This window comes from Macaca nemestrina, chromosome 17, assembly GCF_043159975.1.
Source record: "Macaca nemestrina isolate mMacNem1 chromosome 17, mMacNem.hap1, whole genome shotgun sequence".
Taxonomy (NCBI): domain Eukaryota; kingdom Metazoa; phylum Chordata; class Mammalia; order Primates; family Cercopithecidae; genus Macaca; species Macaca nemestrina.
This window is the reverse complement of record NC_092141.1, coordinates 10,391,556-10,408,187: the sequence shown is the minus strand read 5'-3', so window position 1 is coordinate 10,408,187 and position 16,632 is coordinate 10,391,556. Positions and strand designations below refer to the sequence as shown.

At 50.0% G+C, this 16,632-nt stretch overlaps 1 protein-coding gene across 1 annotated transcript in view; it reads left to right on the top strand.

Annotated features, from left to right (window-relative positions):
• The first annotated feature begins 824 nt into the window (after positions 1–824).
• The window catches only part of LOC105473574 (growth arrest specific 7), a 291,097-nt gene continuing 275,289 nt past the window's right edge, over positions 825–16,632 (top strand). The window contains exon 1 of the mRNA XM_011727397.2: positions 825–1,256. Within this exon, the coding sequence (XP_011725699.1) occupies positions 1,074–1,256 (183 nt within the window). The 5' untranslated portion in view covers positions 825–1,073. The remainder of the gene's footprint in view (positions 1,257–16,632) is intronic.

Sequence of the window (16,632 nt, the reverse complement as noted above, 5' to 3'; positions counted from 1 at the left end):
GCCTCTTGCTAATGTTTGTTGACTGACTACATGAGTGTAGACTGTTTAGCCGGCCCATCTCGATTTCGGGAGGGCTGGTACCCTGGGCCGGCCTTCCCTCTGTAAGTAAAAGCACTGGTGCTGTTCCTCTCACCGTTCGCCTTTCCTCCATTTATCCCCATTGACTGTTTCCAATTCTATCAACTCCGACCCCGTCTCCTCCCCATTCCGTCCCTCCAGCGTGCCACGCTGCCACCAGCCTGCTGGGCTCAGGCGCCAGGCTTCAAACCTGTCTTTCACCCATTGTTCAGTTTCCTGTGAGTCAAGTTCAACCCCAGGTTCAACCACTACAATGACAACCACAAACGATCCCTCGCAGACACCTCGAAGAAGCCGCCCGTACGTCACGGGCCGCCAGGCCTACAAAGCAGGCACAGAACTGGGGCGTTTCCATTCCCGCGGTCCCCGGCGGTGGGGGCGCGAGTGGGAACCCCTCTCCCCAGTGACAGGCCCCTCTGCGAGGGAGCGCGCAGCCCTCCGCGGGCGTGGCCGCCCTGGTCCCGCCCCGGCCCGCCCCCTCGCCCGCCAGCTAGACCCCGCACGGCCACACGGCCGCCAGCCCCTCTCCACGGCCGCCAGCCGCTCCCTCCCGCGCCGCGGAGTCCTGCCGCGGGGGATGCTCCGGGTCCCACCTCCCAGGGGAGCTGCGCATTTCCGCGCGCCGGGGCGGCTCCGGCCCTGGCCGGCCCTGGCGGCTGCAGCCCGCGTTCCGCGTTCCGGGGAAGTTGTCTCCGGAGCCCGCGGAGCCTGGGTCTCCTCCCCCTGAGCCCCGCCCCCCAGCCCAGAGCTGGGATCCGCGAGCTGCCCGGCCCGGGGGCGTCGCCGCTCGCTCTGCGAAGCCAACGAGTCTCCGCTTCCCTGCGCGGAGCGCGCGTCCCCCGCCTGCCCGGGGACCCCCGCGCACCCCAGAGACGGCGCGCGCCCAGAGCGCGGGAGCCCGGAGCGCCGGGCGCCTGGGACCCCGCGGAGCCGCTGCCCAGCCCGTGGGGCTCGGCGGGGATGCAGGCTGCTCTGTGAACCCGGGCGCCAAGGCCATGTCCGGCGCTCGTTGCCGGACCCTGTACCCCTTCTCTGGGGAGCGGCACGGCCAGGGGCTGCGCTTCGCCGCGGGCGAGCTGATCACCCTGCTGCAGGTCCCGGACGGCGGCTGGTGGGAAGGCGAGAAGGAGGACGGGCTCCGTGGCTGGTTCCCGGCGAGCTACGTGCAGTTGCTGGAGGTAAGGGGCGAGGGCCGGGTCTGGATGAGCCGGGCTGCGGTCCTCGGTGCGCTCGCGTACCTGTTGCCGGTTCCGGGGATGCCGCAGCGTCCCGGTCGGAGGGGCGCCCCCGGGGGCAGCCCTTGCCGGAGCGACCTGTAGCTCCACGCTCCGGGGATGCAGCGATGGCAGCGGGCGCCCCTCGGGGCGTGGGCAACGCGGGCTCGCGGGGAGCTTCCCTCTTGCGCCGGGCCTCTGGAGCACACCGTGGCGGCTCTGAGGAAGCGAGAACTTGTTGCCTGTGTGAGTTCAGGAGCAGGCGGGCGCGTTCCCGGCAGTGGCAGGGGCCGGTGAAGGTCTGGCGGTCTTGAGAAGATGCATGGAGGATCAGGGGTCCGAGAAAGTGGCACCGACTCGGTCCCTCAGCCCCGCGTCCCCACCCCGGAGTCTAGAGCCTGGCGACCCGTGGACGGTCGTGCTGCCTTGGGTCAGGCTGCCTGGACGCCTCGGGGCCACCCACTTGCTGGTCAGCCGAGCCTGCTGGCCACCAGCCCGAGCCCCCTCAGCAGGCTTGATCCCGGGGTGCTGTAGTCCCCCGCCACTGCCCGCTCCCCTGGTCCGGCTTCCCCAGGGTAAGGCTCAGGAATTCAGGCTTGCTCCTGGGGTTCTGGCCTGGCCCCAGGGCTCCACAGGACCTGCTGAGGCAAGGCGCTGGCTGTTTAGGCTGGCTGTTTATTGTCTATGTGACAGGCTGTCCTCTAATCACTGAGCTCACAGTCAGAGCCTGAGCGAGACCCGAAGTTTCTAAAGTCCTTTGTGTGTGTGTGGGGTGACCTTCCAGGACATCCCTTTTACTAGAAGTCCGCCTGCCCCCCCGCCAGGATTCTTGTAAAGACTAAATTAACAGTTACCCTTAATTGTGTCAGTATTCCTAAACATTCTGGTAAAACACTGCCCGAATAAATCATGGAGGCTGAATTTATTTATAATTTAACTCTTGACCTACTTCACAGAGAACAAAGTAGCAAATTTTGACTGAAAATGCTCAGTGCAATTCATCGGGGGAAAAAGAAAGAAAGAAGTGAAATGGTTACAGGGTGAGTCCGCCTGAGGATGAACCCTGTGGCAACATTGTCAGCAAGAGCCTGGCCTTATAAAAGTACAGTAGGTTGCTTTCAGGTCCAGAGGAGAACAACAAAATCTCTTCTAAAGGGATCAGTAGCATTTGAGCAAAGTTTAGGGGCTGCTAGAATGAGCTTTCATGGGCTGTCAGCAGACTATGTTGCAGGAACCCTCTTGGTTCTGTATCTGGAGAATCCAGAGATCACCTGCTTGTAGGAGAGGCTCAGGTGTGCCCTGTTCTGGCTTTTCCAGTCCCTTTCCTGAGATTCAGATATGAAAGAAAGCAAACATACTGCTTCTTACATGAGAAGCAAGGGGCCTCCTTGTGTCTAGCTTGAAGCCCTGGGAGAGATGCATATTTTGGGAGTTCTTTGGGTGGCCCCCCTTTTCCAGGAAATTCTGATGTGGAAATTTGACTGATGGATGTCTGTCCGGTGAGGAGCATCCCTGGCTGGACTGAGCCAGCTGTGTTTTGTGTAGGGGTGAGGCTAGGTAGGTGTTAGTAAGAGCACAGTGCTGCTTTTTCTTCCGGGAAAAGGACAATGGACCAGGCCCAGGGGACTGGCAGAATTAACAGCCGGGACAGTCTTGGGTGTATCTGTCCCATCCTCTGCCATATACAAAGGTAGGAGATCTCCGGTGCCGCAGGGCCTCTCAGACCATTCCGGACTGGTAACTTGCAACAAAAGCATCCATCTGCGTGAGCAATACTTCAGCGCACCTGCTCAGCACGCTACGTGCACATTATCACCAGTTCCCCGGCAACTCTGTGAAGGGTGAGGTACTTCCCCCATTTTATAGACAAGCAAGCTGAATATGAGAGAGGTGAAGTCAGCTCCCCAATGAATAATGCTCACATGTTTTGTTAGCAGCTCAGATGGCTGAGTATAACCCCCTGCGCCTGTGCCTTTTTTTAAATGTGATAGCCTGGGCTCGACTATGCTAAACAGCATGTGAGAGAAGGGTCTGGATCCGTGGGAAAGAGGGACAAGCACAGCCCTTGAGGTCAGCATGTTGGTGACAGCACCGTGAAGGGGAGGCTGAACCTCTAGGGCTAAAATGAGGACAGCTGCAACCAGGAGCAACTTGGAGGATCTTCCCTGCTAACCCCAAAGTGTGACTTTACTCAGAGCCAGCTACGGGTCTTCCCACAGTGGGCCTGAGTCTTGTGGACTAAGTACTGGATAGGACTCTTCTCAGGGCCAAAGCAGATGCAGTTTCAATAGGGGGGACTGTGGCATCTGGGAACCTCCTACAGGAGCAGAAAGACATGGTACCAGGACAAGCCCAGTGGCTGGACCTCAAGGCTGAAGGCTAGGTAGAGATAGAGGATATGCAAGCAGAGTCCATTGGGATGGGGTGAGTCCTCAAGGGCAGACTCAGAGAATGCAGAGTTGCCCGGGCTGGTGGGTAGACTGGCCAGCATCTGGACTCATGAGACTAGACAGGGGGCCCATAGATACTAGAGGTGGCGAACCTCATGAGATGTCAGCCAATGTGGTGCTGTCACTGAGCTTGCTTGGGAGCATGTAGTTCAGAAGGCCAGGGCAGCTGTTGGAGAAACAAGTACAGACAGATGGACTGTACTAGCCTCCTGGGCGAGGGATGAGATTGTGGGTACACAGCTGAGCATGGTATCTCTAATGTGCTCCCTACTACAGTGGAACTTTCACCCTGATGGAAAGAGTGATACCAGGAAACCCCATCTTGGCAGAGGGGAGTGAGGCACTGAAAACTGTGTGCACACTGGATACTTCCCAAGGAGATCTTCCTTGTTCAGATGAAGCAAGGGGAACTGAGAGACCCAGCCTTTGCAGGAAGCATACACGGGAAAGGGCAGTTGGGAACTAACTCTAAGAGGGTCACCAGATCTGACCCGGCGGCCAGCTAGTCCATGGGAAGAGGCCAGCTTGGAGGAGGTCTTGGTTTTTGGGGCAATCTCTTTGGTCAAGACTCCAAGGAAATGGTATAGCACATACTTGGCTTCTAGAGAGCAGCTTCCAGGAAAACCTCAGCACAGACAGGGAAGTGTAGAAGTCTCTGGTAGGCCCAAGGAGTCTGGTCACAAGGGTCCTTCCTATTCAGGGGGTGGTGCAGCTCTTCAAAGGATGGGCAGAGGGAAACACCTACCTTCAGAAAAGGAATAGGCCTTACAGCCAAGGCCCACAACTAATTATTAGATAAAATCAACTCGAAAAATCTTTCGTGAGGGTTTCCTCTGCTATGATGAGGAAGAGGAATTGAGAAGTCTTTTTTTTTTTTTTTTTTTTTTTTGAGATGGAGTCTTGCACTGTTGCCCAGGCTGGAGTGCAGTGGCATGATCTCGGCTCACTGCAAGCTCTGCCTCCCAGGTTCGTGCCATTCTCCTGCCTCAGCCTCCCGAATAGCTGGGACTATAGGCGCCCACCACCACACCCAGCTAATTTTTTTGTATTTTGAGTGGAGACGAGGTTTCACTGTATTAGCCAGGATGGTCTCGATCTCCTGACCTTGTGATCTGCCTGCCTCGGCCTCCCAAAGTGCTGGGATTACAGGCATGAACTACCGCGCCCAACCGAGAAGTCTTTTTAACATCATTTGAGAGATGTGGTAGAGGAAGAGACCTGAGACCAGAGATAGGAGCTGTGGGAACATGTTCTGCCAGCTCCAAGCTAGGCATGAGATTGCCTCCATAGACTTGGGAACCCCACATGTGGGAATATTTCCACCAGCTTTCTGGGGTACATCGAGGCTGAGAAATAGCTCCTGGGGAAGGTGGATAGAGAAGCCTAGATCTCCATCCTGGGGAAGATTTGGAGAGAAAGACATGGTACCACGACAAGCCCAGTGGCTGGACAGGTCAGTGGTTGGAGGGTCTAACAGGGTCCAGGAATTCTTGTGTGAATGGAGAGAAGAAATTAGGGACCTGGAGGATGCTGTAAGGCATCTACAAAACTTCCCAGAGCTTTTGGGAAATAATTCTGGGGGACAATGGGATTGGAATACAAACAAAATAGAGCTTTCTTTGAACTAGGTGGTATTCTTAGAATCCAGGATCTGGCTGGATAATCTGGACCTCTGGGGTACTAACAGAATATGACACTGTTTGCTAGCAAAACTGGAATGACTGCTGAGGGTCACCCTTAAACTTGATTTCCTTCACTCTACCATTTTGGGTTCATGCCATTGCACTGCAGGAGTTAATAAGGAGTGTCTGTGGGAGAGAGTGCGCTGTGCTTTGGATAATTAAGGAATGATGTTTTATCTGTTGCCATGTAACAAGCCACTCCAAGATTTAGTGTTTCAAAGCAACGATTTATTATTAACTGTCATGGTTTTGTAGATTGACGGGGATCAGCTGGGTGGTTCTTCTGCTGGTCTGTCTCAGTGTCCCTCATGCAGCTGCAATCAGATAGTGGCTGGGACAGAGTCCTGGAGGCTCAACTAGGCTGCAGCCTCCAAAATGTCATCTTCACTCATCTGTCTGGTGCCTTGATGTTCTTCCATGTGGCGCGTCTCTCCACGTGGTGTTTCATTCGCCATGGCCTTTCCACACGGCCTTTCTCTTCAGCAGGGTGGTGGTTGTTATGTGGTAGGTGGCTTCTAAGGATGCAAAGGCATACATTACCAGGCCCTCTTAAGGCCTAGGCCCAGAACTGGCATATTGTTTCAGCCACATTTTATTGTGAAAGCAGTCACAGGATCCGTCCAGAGTCAATTTGGAAGGGAGGCGGGTACAGGGGTGTGGTTACGAGGGAGGCATGGTTCATCAAGGGCCGTATTGCAGACTAGCTCCCTCAGAAGGCTAGGTAGAACACACATGGGACAGATGATCCATTAGTGGGGAGGTGGTGCCAGGCCAGATTGATGAGAGAGAGAACCCCAAGAGGGAGGTAAAATGCAGCCACTTGGCAGTTCTACCTCTATCGCAATCCTTGGAGGGTTTTTTTTTTTTTTTCTTTTGACTCTAGAGGTTTCTTTATAAAGGCCACACAATAAATGATGCAGCTGGAATTTGAAATCAGATTTGCTTGGCTCTGGGCCTGTCCACTAAGCCATTGACATACCAGTCCAGCTTTTTTTAGGCCAAGGCTGTTCAGTGCTGGTGATTCATAGACGTAGTGGATCTGAGCTCCCTGACATCTAATAGATGTTTGCTATATTACACAAATTGATTTTAATACAGAGCCTTTTCCTTTCTGTCTGCAACATGAAAATCACCCAAAATGAGTGTGACCTTGTCCCTCATGCTAGTATTTTTCAGACAGTCATCAACTCTGTTCACAAAAGGTGTAATTAGGGCTTGTGACTCGGGGGAGTGGGTAATTGTGACTGAAAAGACCAACGTGCTTTCTGACATCTTCACTAAATCATCCTCCTTGGTATGGGGCCTGTGGCCAGTATTTGTAGCTCCTGGTGTTAGAAAATGACCTTTGGCCCACCACTCTGTGAGCCTCAGCTCAGAAGGAGCCCCCCCCTTTGTCACACTTGTGGGCTGGACTGGTCAGTGTCTACCCCACCGGACTTTAAAGCAATGAACAAGGCTTATGGATTGAGTGGATTCAGGGCATTTTCACAAAAGTTCCCTTAGCAACAAGTCGGCAGGAATCCCTGACATCTGTTCACCACTCTGTGGATCCCTGATGTCTATTACCACCTAGAAACATGAATGAGGGGCTGACCTTCATGTACTCTTCTCTGCCTGCCTAAGCCCAGCTTTTTTCTGATGGTGTGGTAGACCTCATCTGTGAACATGGATATGGATCCCCACTTTGCTAGTGAAAGAAAATGTTTTTTGTAAACCAGGAAGCCTTGTGTTCACGTAAGGTATTTTGACTATTATCAGGCCAGTCCAGGGGACATTGTTTTTGTGGTGTGCTGTCTTACTAACAGCAGCAAGGTGACACATGATAGACTTTCTGACAAAATGTCAGGATGAATTCCTCTGTACTTAAATGCCAAATTAGTATATTTGTCTCTCTCCCTGCAATGGCGAGGCTTCTGGGGTGGTGTTTATGCCTATGGCGAGAAGAAGAAGTGGTGGCTGGCAGATCTGTCTGACTTTTCCTTCGCTGACCAGAACACGTTGTGACATTGTGAAAGTTTAGTTGCAGTAAGTAGGTGAACTGTGAGAAGTTTTTGAGGACTCTTAAGAGGACCCACCTACCTCCTTTCTTCACGTTTACTGTCTTCTCCACCATCTCTAAGAATTTGTTTTTAGTTTAACTTCCTAGTTCTCCGCCCACTCCTCTTCTTGAGCTCGGAGCTGGTATTCAGATTCAACCGCTAGGTACTCAAATTTCACATGTCAAAATTAAACTCATCATCTCTCTCCTTTCTCTTCTTTCTTTCTTTCTTTTCTTTTTTTGAGATGGAGTCTTGCTCTGTTGCCCAGGCTGGAGTGTAATGGCGTGATCTCGGCTCACTGCAACCTCTGCCTCCTGGGTTCAAGTGATTTTCCTGCCTCAGCCTCCCAAGAAGCTGGGATTACAGGTTTACACCACCATGCCTGGCTAATTTTTGTATTTTTAGTAGAGACAGGGTTACACCAGGTTGGTCAGGCTGGCCTTAAACTCCTGACTTCCTCATTTGCCTGCCTCAGCCTCCCAAAGTGCTGGGATTACAGGTGTGAGCCACTGTGTCCAGCCCTCTATTCTCTCTTTACTGCCTTCTTCTTCTTTTTTTTTTTTTGAGACAGGGTCTTGCGCCGTTGCCCAGGCTGAAGTACAGCGGTGTGATCATGGCTCACTGCTGCCATGACCTTCTGGACTCAAACGATCCTCCAAGTAGCTTGGACTATAGGCACCTGCCACCACGCCTGGCTGATTTTTGTATTTTTTGTAGAGACAGGGTTTCACCGTGTTTCTCAGACTGGTCTCAAACTCTTGGGCTCAAGTGATACTCCCGCCTTGGCCTTCCAAAGTGCTAAGATTACAGGGACAAGCCACCCTGCCCAGCCTCTTCACTGCCTTCTATTCCCAACCTCTAAACCAAGCTTGTGGAACATGTGGCCCAAGATGGCCTTTGAATGCAGCCCAACACAAATTTGTAAACTTTCTATTTTGTTTTTGAGGCGGAGTTTCGCTCTCGTTGCCCAGGCTGGAGTACAATGGCATGATCTCGGCTCACTGCAACCTCTGCCTCCTGGGTTCAAGCAATCCTCCTACCTCAGCCTCCTGGGTAGCTGGGATTACAGGCATGCGCCACCATGCCCCGGCTAATTTTGTATTTTTAGTAGAGATGAGATTTCTCCATGTTGGTCAGGCTGGTCTTGAACCCCCCACCTCAGGTGATCCACCTGCCTCAGCCTCCCAAAGTGCTGAGATTACAGGCGTGAGCCACCATGCCTGGACTTAAGTTTGTAAACTTTCTTAAAACATGAGGTTTTTTTTTTGTGTGTGTGAGAGATACATATTTTTTAGCTCATCAGCTATAGTTAGCGTTGGTGTATTTTATGTGAAGTCCAATACAATTTTTCTTCTTCCAGTGTGGCCCTGGGAAGCCAAAAGATTGGACACCCCTGCTTTAAACTTTAGTGAATGTCACCACCATCTGTCCACCAAGTCCCCTGATACCCCTCCCCTTACCTTTCCTCTCCTTTTCAATAGGTTAGCAAGCCTTGTCCCTTCTCCCTTAGAAACATTTCTTAAAGCCTTCTCCTTCTTAACTTGCATTGGCAAATCTTTTCCGTAAAAGGCCAGGAAACATTTTAGGCTTCATGGACCATGAGGCAAAATTGAGTTACGGCTGCCTCGGTGTGATCTGTAGTGCGCCAGAGGCAGTGAGAAGCGGTGAGAGCACCCCATATGGTCTCTGTCACAGCTAATCCGCTCTGCTGCTGTAGTGCAAAAGCAGCCAGAGATAATCTGAAAGCCAGTGGGCATGCCTGTGTTGCAATAAAACTTTATTTATGGACTGAAATTTGAATTTGTTATAATTTTCATGGGCTGTGAAGTATCATTCTTCTTTTGGTTTGTTTTCAACTTTTTTTTTTTTTTTTTGAGTGGGGGAAGACGGAGTCTTGCTCTGTTGCCCAGGCAGGAGTGCAGTGGTGTGGTTTCGGCTCACTGCAGCCTCCACCTCCTGCGATCAAATGATTTTCATGCCTCATCCTCCCAAGTAGTTGAGACTATAGGCCCACGCCACCACAGCCGGCTAATTTTTGTACTTTTAGTAGAGATAGGGTTTCGCCATGTTGGCCAGGCTTGTCTCCAACTCCTGACCTCAAGTGATCCACCCACCTTGGCCTCCCAAAGTGCTGGGATTATAGGCGTGAGCCACTGTGCCCAGCCAACCTTGTGACTATTTGGGGGAAAATAATTTGAGGTTGAGGGGGACTGCAGATGCACATAACCCTGAGGAGAGGAGTATGTTTGCTATACCTGGGAGAGCCAGAATATTCCAGAATGGCTAGAGAGTGGCAAGTAGGGGGAGAGGGCGTGGGGGGTGTGCCAGGGAAGGAGATAGAACCTGGGAAGTTGGGTCATTTTCTAAATGCAGTGGAAAAGCCTTTGGTTTGATTAAAGTGGGTGGCACGTTCAGATGCGTTCTGGAAAGCTCTTCTAGATTGTAGGGTGGAGAATGGATTTGAAGTGAGCAGGGAGGGGAAGCAAGGAGACCAGTTGGGAAGCTCAGAGCCGGGTGCTGGAAGTGGAGATGGTGAGAGGTGGGTGGATTTGGAATGTATTTTGCAGGTAATGTCAGCAGGTCTTCCTGGTGTGTTGATTGGAGGGAGTAGGGGAGCCTCAGGGGGTCTCACTTCGTGCAGGTCACTTGTGATGCACTCTTTCCCTTTTGTATTTTCCCCATCTGTCCATCCTTTATTCGCCACTAGAGATCTCTTCCCGAAAAAAAGGAGGTAAAAGGCAAAGACAAATTTGGAAAAAGTTCCTTAATGTAGAAAGTGCTTTTATAAATAAAAAAAAAACAAACCCAAAACAAAGAGGAATATATCAGTATAAGAATGGGCAAAGAACTTGGATAGACACTTCATAATAAAACATATACAGGCTGGGCATGGTGGCTCATGCCTGTAATCCCAGCACTTTGGGAGGTTAAGGCGGGCGAATTGCTTGAGCCCAGGAGTTCAAGACCAGCAACATGGAGAAACCCAAATTTTATCTCTACAAATACAAAAAAATTAGCTGGGTGTGGTGATGCATGCCTATAGTTCCAGCTACTTAGGAGGCTGAGGTGGGAGGATCGCTTAAGCCCAGGAGGTCAAAGCTGCAGTGAGCTGAGATTGCACCACTGCATTCTAGCCTGAGCCAAGGAGCGAGACCCCGTCTCTTAAAACAAACAAATGAATGCACACACACAAAAAGCCATATAAAAAGTCCTCAACTATTTAGTCTCGCCAGTGATCAAATAATTGCAAATTTAATTAAAAAATAGCTGAAAGACAGAAACATGTAAAAAAAAAAAAAAAAAAAAAGGTATTGGCAGGGTGTAAGGAAATGGTCGTGAGCTTCCTGAAGGGGCATTTGGCACTATACCTCCAAAACGTTAATGAGTACATGTTCTCTGTCCCAGCAATTCCACTTCTAGAAATTTCGACTCAGGGAGCATCTGATATATCAGGCAATCTGTAAACATCAGCCTGTATTGTATCACAGCCTCTGATAGCACAAGATGAACGACAATCTCAATGTACACCAGAAGGAACTAGTTAAAATCAGGTTTACCTGTGCTTAGCACAAGGTCAGAACGTGCGGGAGGGGTTCAATAACTATATTGAAATGATTTATTTTATTTTATTATTTTTTTTGAGACAGAGTCTCGCTCTGTCGCCCATTCTGGAGTGCAGTGGTGCGATCTTGGCTCACTGCAGCCTCCGCCTCCTGGGTTCAAGTGATTCCCCTGTCTCAGCCTCCCGAACAGCTGGGATTACAGGTGCCCACCACCATGCCCAGATAATTTTTGTATTTTTAGTGGAGACGGGGTTTCACCATGTTGGCCAGGCAGGTCTCAAACTCCTGATCCACCTGCCTCGGCCTCCCAAAGTGCTGAGATGAAACTGAATTTTAAAAATAAAAATGTTGGTTAATGATGCTCAAGGTCTTTGTGGAGCTAGCATAGTTCACATTTCTCCTCACAGTGAGGCAAAAAGAGATGGTGTGTCCAGAAATGAATTGCTTTTCAGAAGTAGGAACGGTGTGTCCCGAACATTTTGTAAGTATCCTTTTGTGGGAAGAGCAGGTAGAAGGAGTACATGCTGGCCCGGGGCCACATTCTTATAAATATCCTCAGTAACAGCAAATCTTTGTCTTTTGAGGTGTGGATTTGATTTTTTTTTGGAAACAGCCAAAATTCATTCAAAGCCAAGTCTGGTGTGTCTGTTCATGTGACTGTCTGTCTGTCACCTTGTGGCAAATAGGATTTAAGACAGCTTACCAAAAAGCGTACAGTACAAAAAGATAAAAGCGTAAACACATGAGGAAATCTGTGGAAAGGAAAACATCAGATGACTCTGGAGTGAAGTTTGATGAGCAAAGAGAGTAACTGAGTTAAGTAATGCTGTTCAGGGCTAAAAAAGAGGTCTTGTCTTAAAGTAATGATGAATTTGAACAGTGGATGAGGAGTAACAGAAATATTCTGAAAAAGGTAGCATTGTGGGTATGTGCACTGTGTGGGTCAGGATGGGTTGCGATATGCCACCATAACAATCTCAGTGGTAAAGCAATATGGGGTTTTTTGGGCTCATGTTGTAAGTCTATTGTGAGTTGGTTTGAAGCCGCAAGACCTCTAGGACCCAGGATGATGGAGCAACCAGTATCTGAAATCCTCGGGGACTGTGTTAAACAGCGCATGGTTCTTAAAGCTTTTGCCCGGGAATGACACATGACACTTCTGCTGGTATTTTATTGTCTAAAGCACAGCCATACCTAACTTTAAGACAGTGAGAAAATACAATCCTGCCATGTGCTTGGAAGGAGAAAAGGAGCAAGCTGAATCTATGTAGATGGCCCTGTTGACCTCCACATGGGTGACCACTCATGGGGACACCCCAGTTCCTGTCTGTTTCAGTTTCAGCATTTTATCATTGCACTTAGAGCAGTGCCTCTCAAACTGAATTCAGTGCTGCTAGAGCAAAGTGGTTTCTGTTTTTTTGCTTTTTTGGGGGCGGGGGAGGGGGGATCCTGCTCTGTCACTCAGGCTGGAGTGCAGTGGCACAGTCCTGGCTCATTGTAATCTCTGCCCCCTGGGTTCAAGTGATTCTTCTGCCTCAGCCTCCTGAGTAGCTGGGATTACAGGAACACCACCACACCCAGCTAATTTTGTATTTTTAGTAGAGATGGGGTTTCACCATGTTGGCCGGGCTGGTCTCGAACCCCTGACCTCAAGTGATCCACCTGCCTTGGCCTCCCAAAGTGCTGAGATTATAGGCATGAGCCACCGTGCCTGGCCCAAAGTGGTTTCTTAAAACGAATTCCCTGGATCTTGTTGGATACAAATTCTGACTCAGGAGGCCTGGGATGGGGCCTGCGGTCCTGCATGTCTGACAAGCTTCTAAGAGATTCTGCGAAGAGTCCACAGTGCACACTTCAGCAGTTGCTCTTAGCTCCTGAGAGCCATGGCTACTCTTTCAAATTGGCCTCCTCCCTCCCACAAGTTATCCTAGCATCTTGTACACTGCTGGGCACACTAGTAGATACTTGGTCTATATTTTTTGAACAAATGTGGTCATTTATTCCTTCCTTCCCTCTCTCCCTCCCTCCCTCCCTCCCTCCCTCCCTCCCTCCCTTCCTTCCTTCCTTCCTCTCTCTCTTTCTTCCCTGCCTGCCTCCCTCCCTCAATCCCTCCCTTCCTTCCTTCTTTCTTTTTTTAGATGGAGTCTCGCTCTGTCGCCAGGCTGGAGTGCAGTGGCACAACCTCAGCTCACTGCAACATCTGCCTCCCGGGTTCAAGCGATTCTCCTGCCTCAGCCTCCTGAGTAGCTGGGACTACAGGCACATGCCACCACGACCGGCTAATTTTTGTATTTTTAGTAGAGACAGGGTTTCACCATGTTGGTCAAGGTGGTCTCGATCTCTTGACCTTGTGATCCACCCGCCTTGGCCTCCCAAAGTGCTGGGATGACAGGCATGAGCCACTATGCCTGGCAAAATGTGGTCACTTTCGAATCCCAGATTCCCTGTGTTTTGTGTGTGTTTGTGTGTGGTTAGTACATCTGTCACAACCTTGGGTTCAACAGAAATACATTTTTCTATTTGAGGAATTACTGTAAGTGTGTTTCTTTTTTTTTTTTTTGAGACAGAATCTGGCTCTGTCGCCCAGGCTGGAGTGCAGTGGCGCCATCTCGGTTCACTGCAAGCCCCGCCTCCCGGGTTCATGCCATTCTCCTGCCTCAGCCTTCCGAGTAGCTGGGACTACAGGTGCGTGCCACCATGCTTGGCTAATTTTTTGTATTTTTAGTAGAGACGGGGTTTCACCGTGTTAGCCAGGATGGCCTTGATCTCCTGACCTTGTGATCCACCTGCCTCGGCCTCCCAAAGTGCTGGGATTATAGATGTGAGCCACCATGCCCGGCCAAGCGTGCTTTCTTCAGGGCTCAGCAGATGCAGTTAAAGCCTGGAGCTGAGATTGGTAGTTCTTCAACAGGGAGCCCTTGGGAATGTGCTGTCCCCTCCAAGGTGACTTGGGCAGGTGACCTCTTTAAGGAGACTTCAGGTTCACACTAACGTTTTCTATTGAAACCATCCAGACATTTAAGATTCTTCATTTTTTCTCAGATGCCTCAATTCCTCCTCCCTCCTCATTTGCTTGTCAAATGCACAGAGGACTCTAGGGTTAGTCAACAAAAAACTAATTAAGTTGTAAAAATTCTTTAGAGATGCTATTTTAAAAATTCCACAGAAATGAGTCCTCGTCCTAATTCAATCATAAGAGAAGATCCTTATTTTAGCAGTGGATCATGGAAGAGTGTCACTGAGCCATTTTTTACAATTTTTTATATAATTAGGAATAGAAATAAGAAAGCTTAACTTTGAGTTAGTTAAAGTCTGCTGCTCTCATTTAGCAAGTGTTTTATTGATAAATAGCTACAAACATTTGTTGTGCGTGGAGTGACAATACAACCGTGTTAAGTGGGAGTTGGTAATCAAGGACGTGCATGAAACAAAATCTTATCTGGAGTTTGGTCTAATATATTCTTTGTTTTTTGTTTTGTTTGAGATAGTGTCTTGCTCTCTTCCCCCAGGCTGGAGTGCAGTGGGATAATCTCCACCCCCCAGGCTCAAGCCATCCTTCTACCTCAGCCTCCTGAGTAGCTGGGACCACAGAGGCACACCACCATGCCTAGCTCAGTTATTTTTTTGGAGAGACAGAGTCTTGCTATGTTGCCCAGGCTGGGCTCAAGCTGTCCTCCTACCTTGGCCTCTCAAAGTGTTGGGATTATAGACATAAGCCACTGTGGCCAGCCTAGTCTAATACTTTCATATTATAAAGAAGGCTTTGGGCCAGGCACGGTGGCTCATGCCTGTAATCCCAGCAGTTTGGGAGGCTAAGGTGGGTGGATTACCTGAGGTCAAGAGTTCGAGACCAGCCTGGCCAATGTGGTGAAACCCTGTCCCTACTAAAAATACAAAAAAAAATTAGCCTGGCTTGGTCGCATGTGCCTGTAATCCCAGCTACTCAGGAGGCTGAGGGAGAAGAATTCCTTGAACTCGGGAGGCAGAGGTTGCAGTGAGCTGCTGAGATCACACCTCTGCACTCCAGCCTAGGCAACAGAGTGAGACTCAATAAATAAATAAATAAATAAATAAATAAATAAATAAATAAATAAAGGCTTTGAATACATGGGGCCTGGCTTCTGGTGTAGGGACATCAGAGCCTAGCTGTAGAATATCACTATGCATGGTGTGAGATCTGTGCTTCTCTAACACGGATGGGTGTGCATATCACTCGAGGCTTTTGTTAAAACGCAGACTCTGATTGAGTAGGTCTGAGGTGGAAACCTGAATCTGGAATTAAAAACCAAACTCTGCTCATACTCCACACTCACACAGCACCAGACACTTCTGTGACTAGATTGGGGGTGGCGAGTGTTTTCCCACACACCAGGCAGTTCTTCAGTTGACACCAGCTGGGCCTCTTATATTTCTATTGGGTTGTAACATTGTCTGCCTGGCGTTGGAGTCAAATCCTACAGGCTAAGAGTGCAGTCCCACAAGACTGCCCCCACTTCATATGTCAAGTAGTGTCACTTATATTTCTGATTGACGGGCTATAAATTGGGGTTCCCACTGCCCCCTGCTTGGGTTTGATCGGTTTCCTAGGATGGCTCACAGAACTTGGGGAAACACGTTTACTGGTTTATTATAAAGGACACAGATGAACAGCCAGAGGAAGGGGGTACCTTCTGCAAGTTGAAGAATTTTTCTCAGTTTCCCAGGACTGCTCTGAGGGTCAGGAGAACCTGGGAGAAGAGCTTGGCACCTTGTACACGTTCCGTAAGTGGAGTTCATATTTCTGCATGCTCGGTGATCATAGTTGAATGCTGGGGGCTGCCTGTTTAATGCCAGGGCATATGGAGGTAGGTGTGTGCAGCTTCCATGCCCTCTCTGGACTCTCCTGGCACCTCCATGTGTTCAGCATCCCAGAAGCTCATCAGATCTTGTTTTTATAGGCTGGGCACGGTGGCTCACGCCTGTAATCCCAGTACTTTGGGAGGCCGAGGCAGGTAGATTACCTGAGGTCAGGAGTTCGAGACCAGCCTGGCCAACGTGGTAAAACCCCGTCTCTACTAAACATACAAAAATGAGCCGGGTGTGGTGGCATGCGCCTGTACTTTCAGCTACTCGGGAGGCTGAGACAGGAGAATCGCTTGGAGGTTGCAGTGAGCAGAGATCACACCACTGCACTCCAGCCTGGGTGAGATATAGCGAGACTCCATCTCAAAAAAAAAAAAAGAGTTTTTATAGAGCTTGATCTCCAGCCTCCCAGGGCCCCCCTTTTCCTGGAGGTCAGCAGGTGGGGCTCAGAAATCCCAACCCTCTAATCCTCTAATAACTTGTGGTTCCTGGTGACCAGCCCCAACCTGGGCTATCTGAGGGCCCCTACCCTAAGTCACTGTATTAGCGTCAACTGAAGTGTGATCAGATGGGCTCATTTTGAATGACAAAAGGCATTCGTATCAGGAAATTCCAAGGGTTTGAGGAGCCATGTGGCAGGACCTGAGGACAAGGACCAAATCTATTTCATATTACACCACACTGGCATTCTGCATTTCCCGCCAGCTCCCAGGTGATGCCACTTTCTCCAGTGTGCCGGCCACAATTTGAGTAGCAAGGCGTTT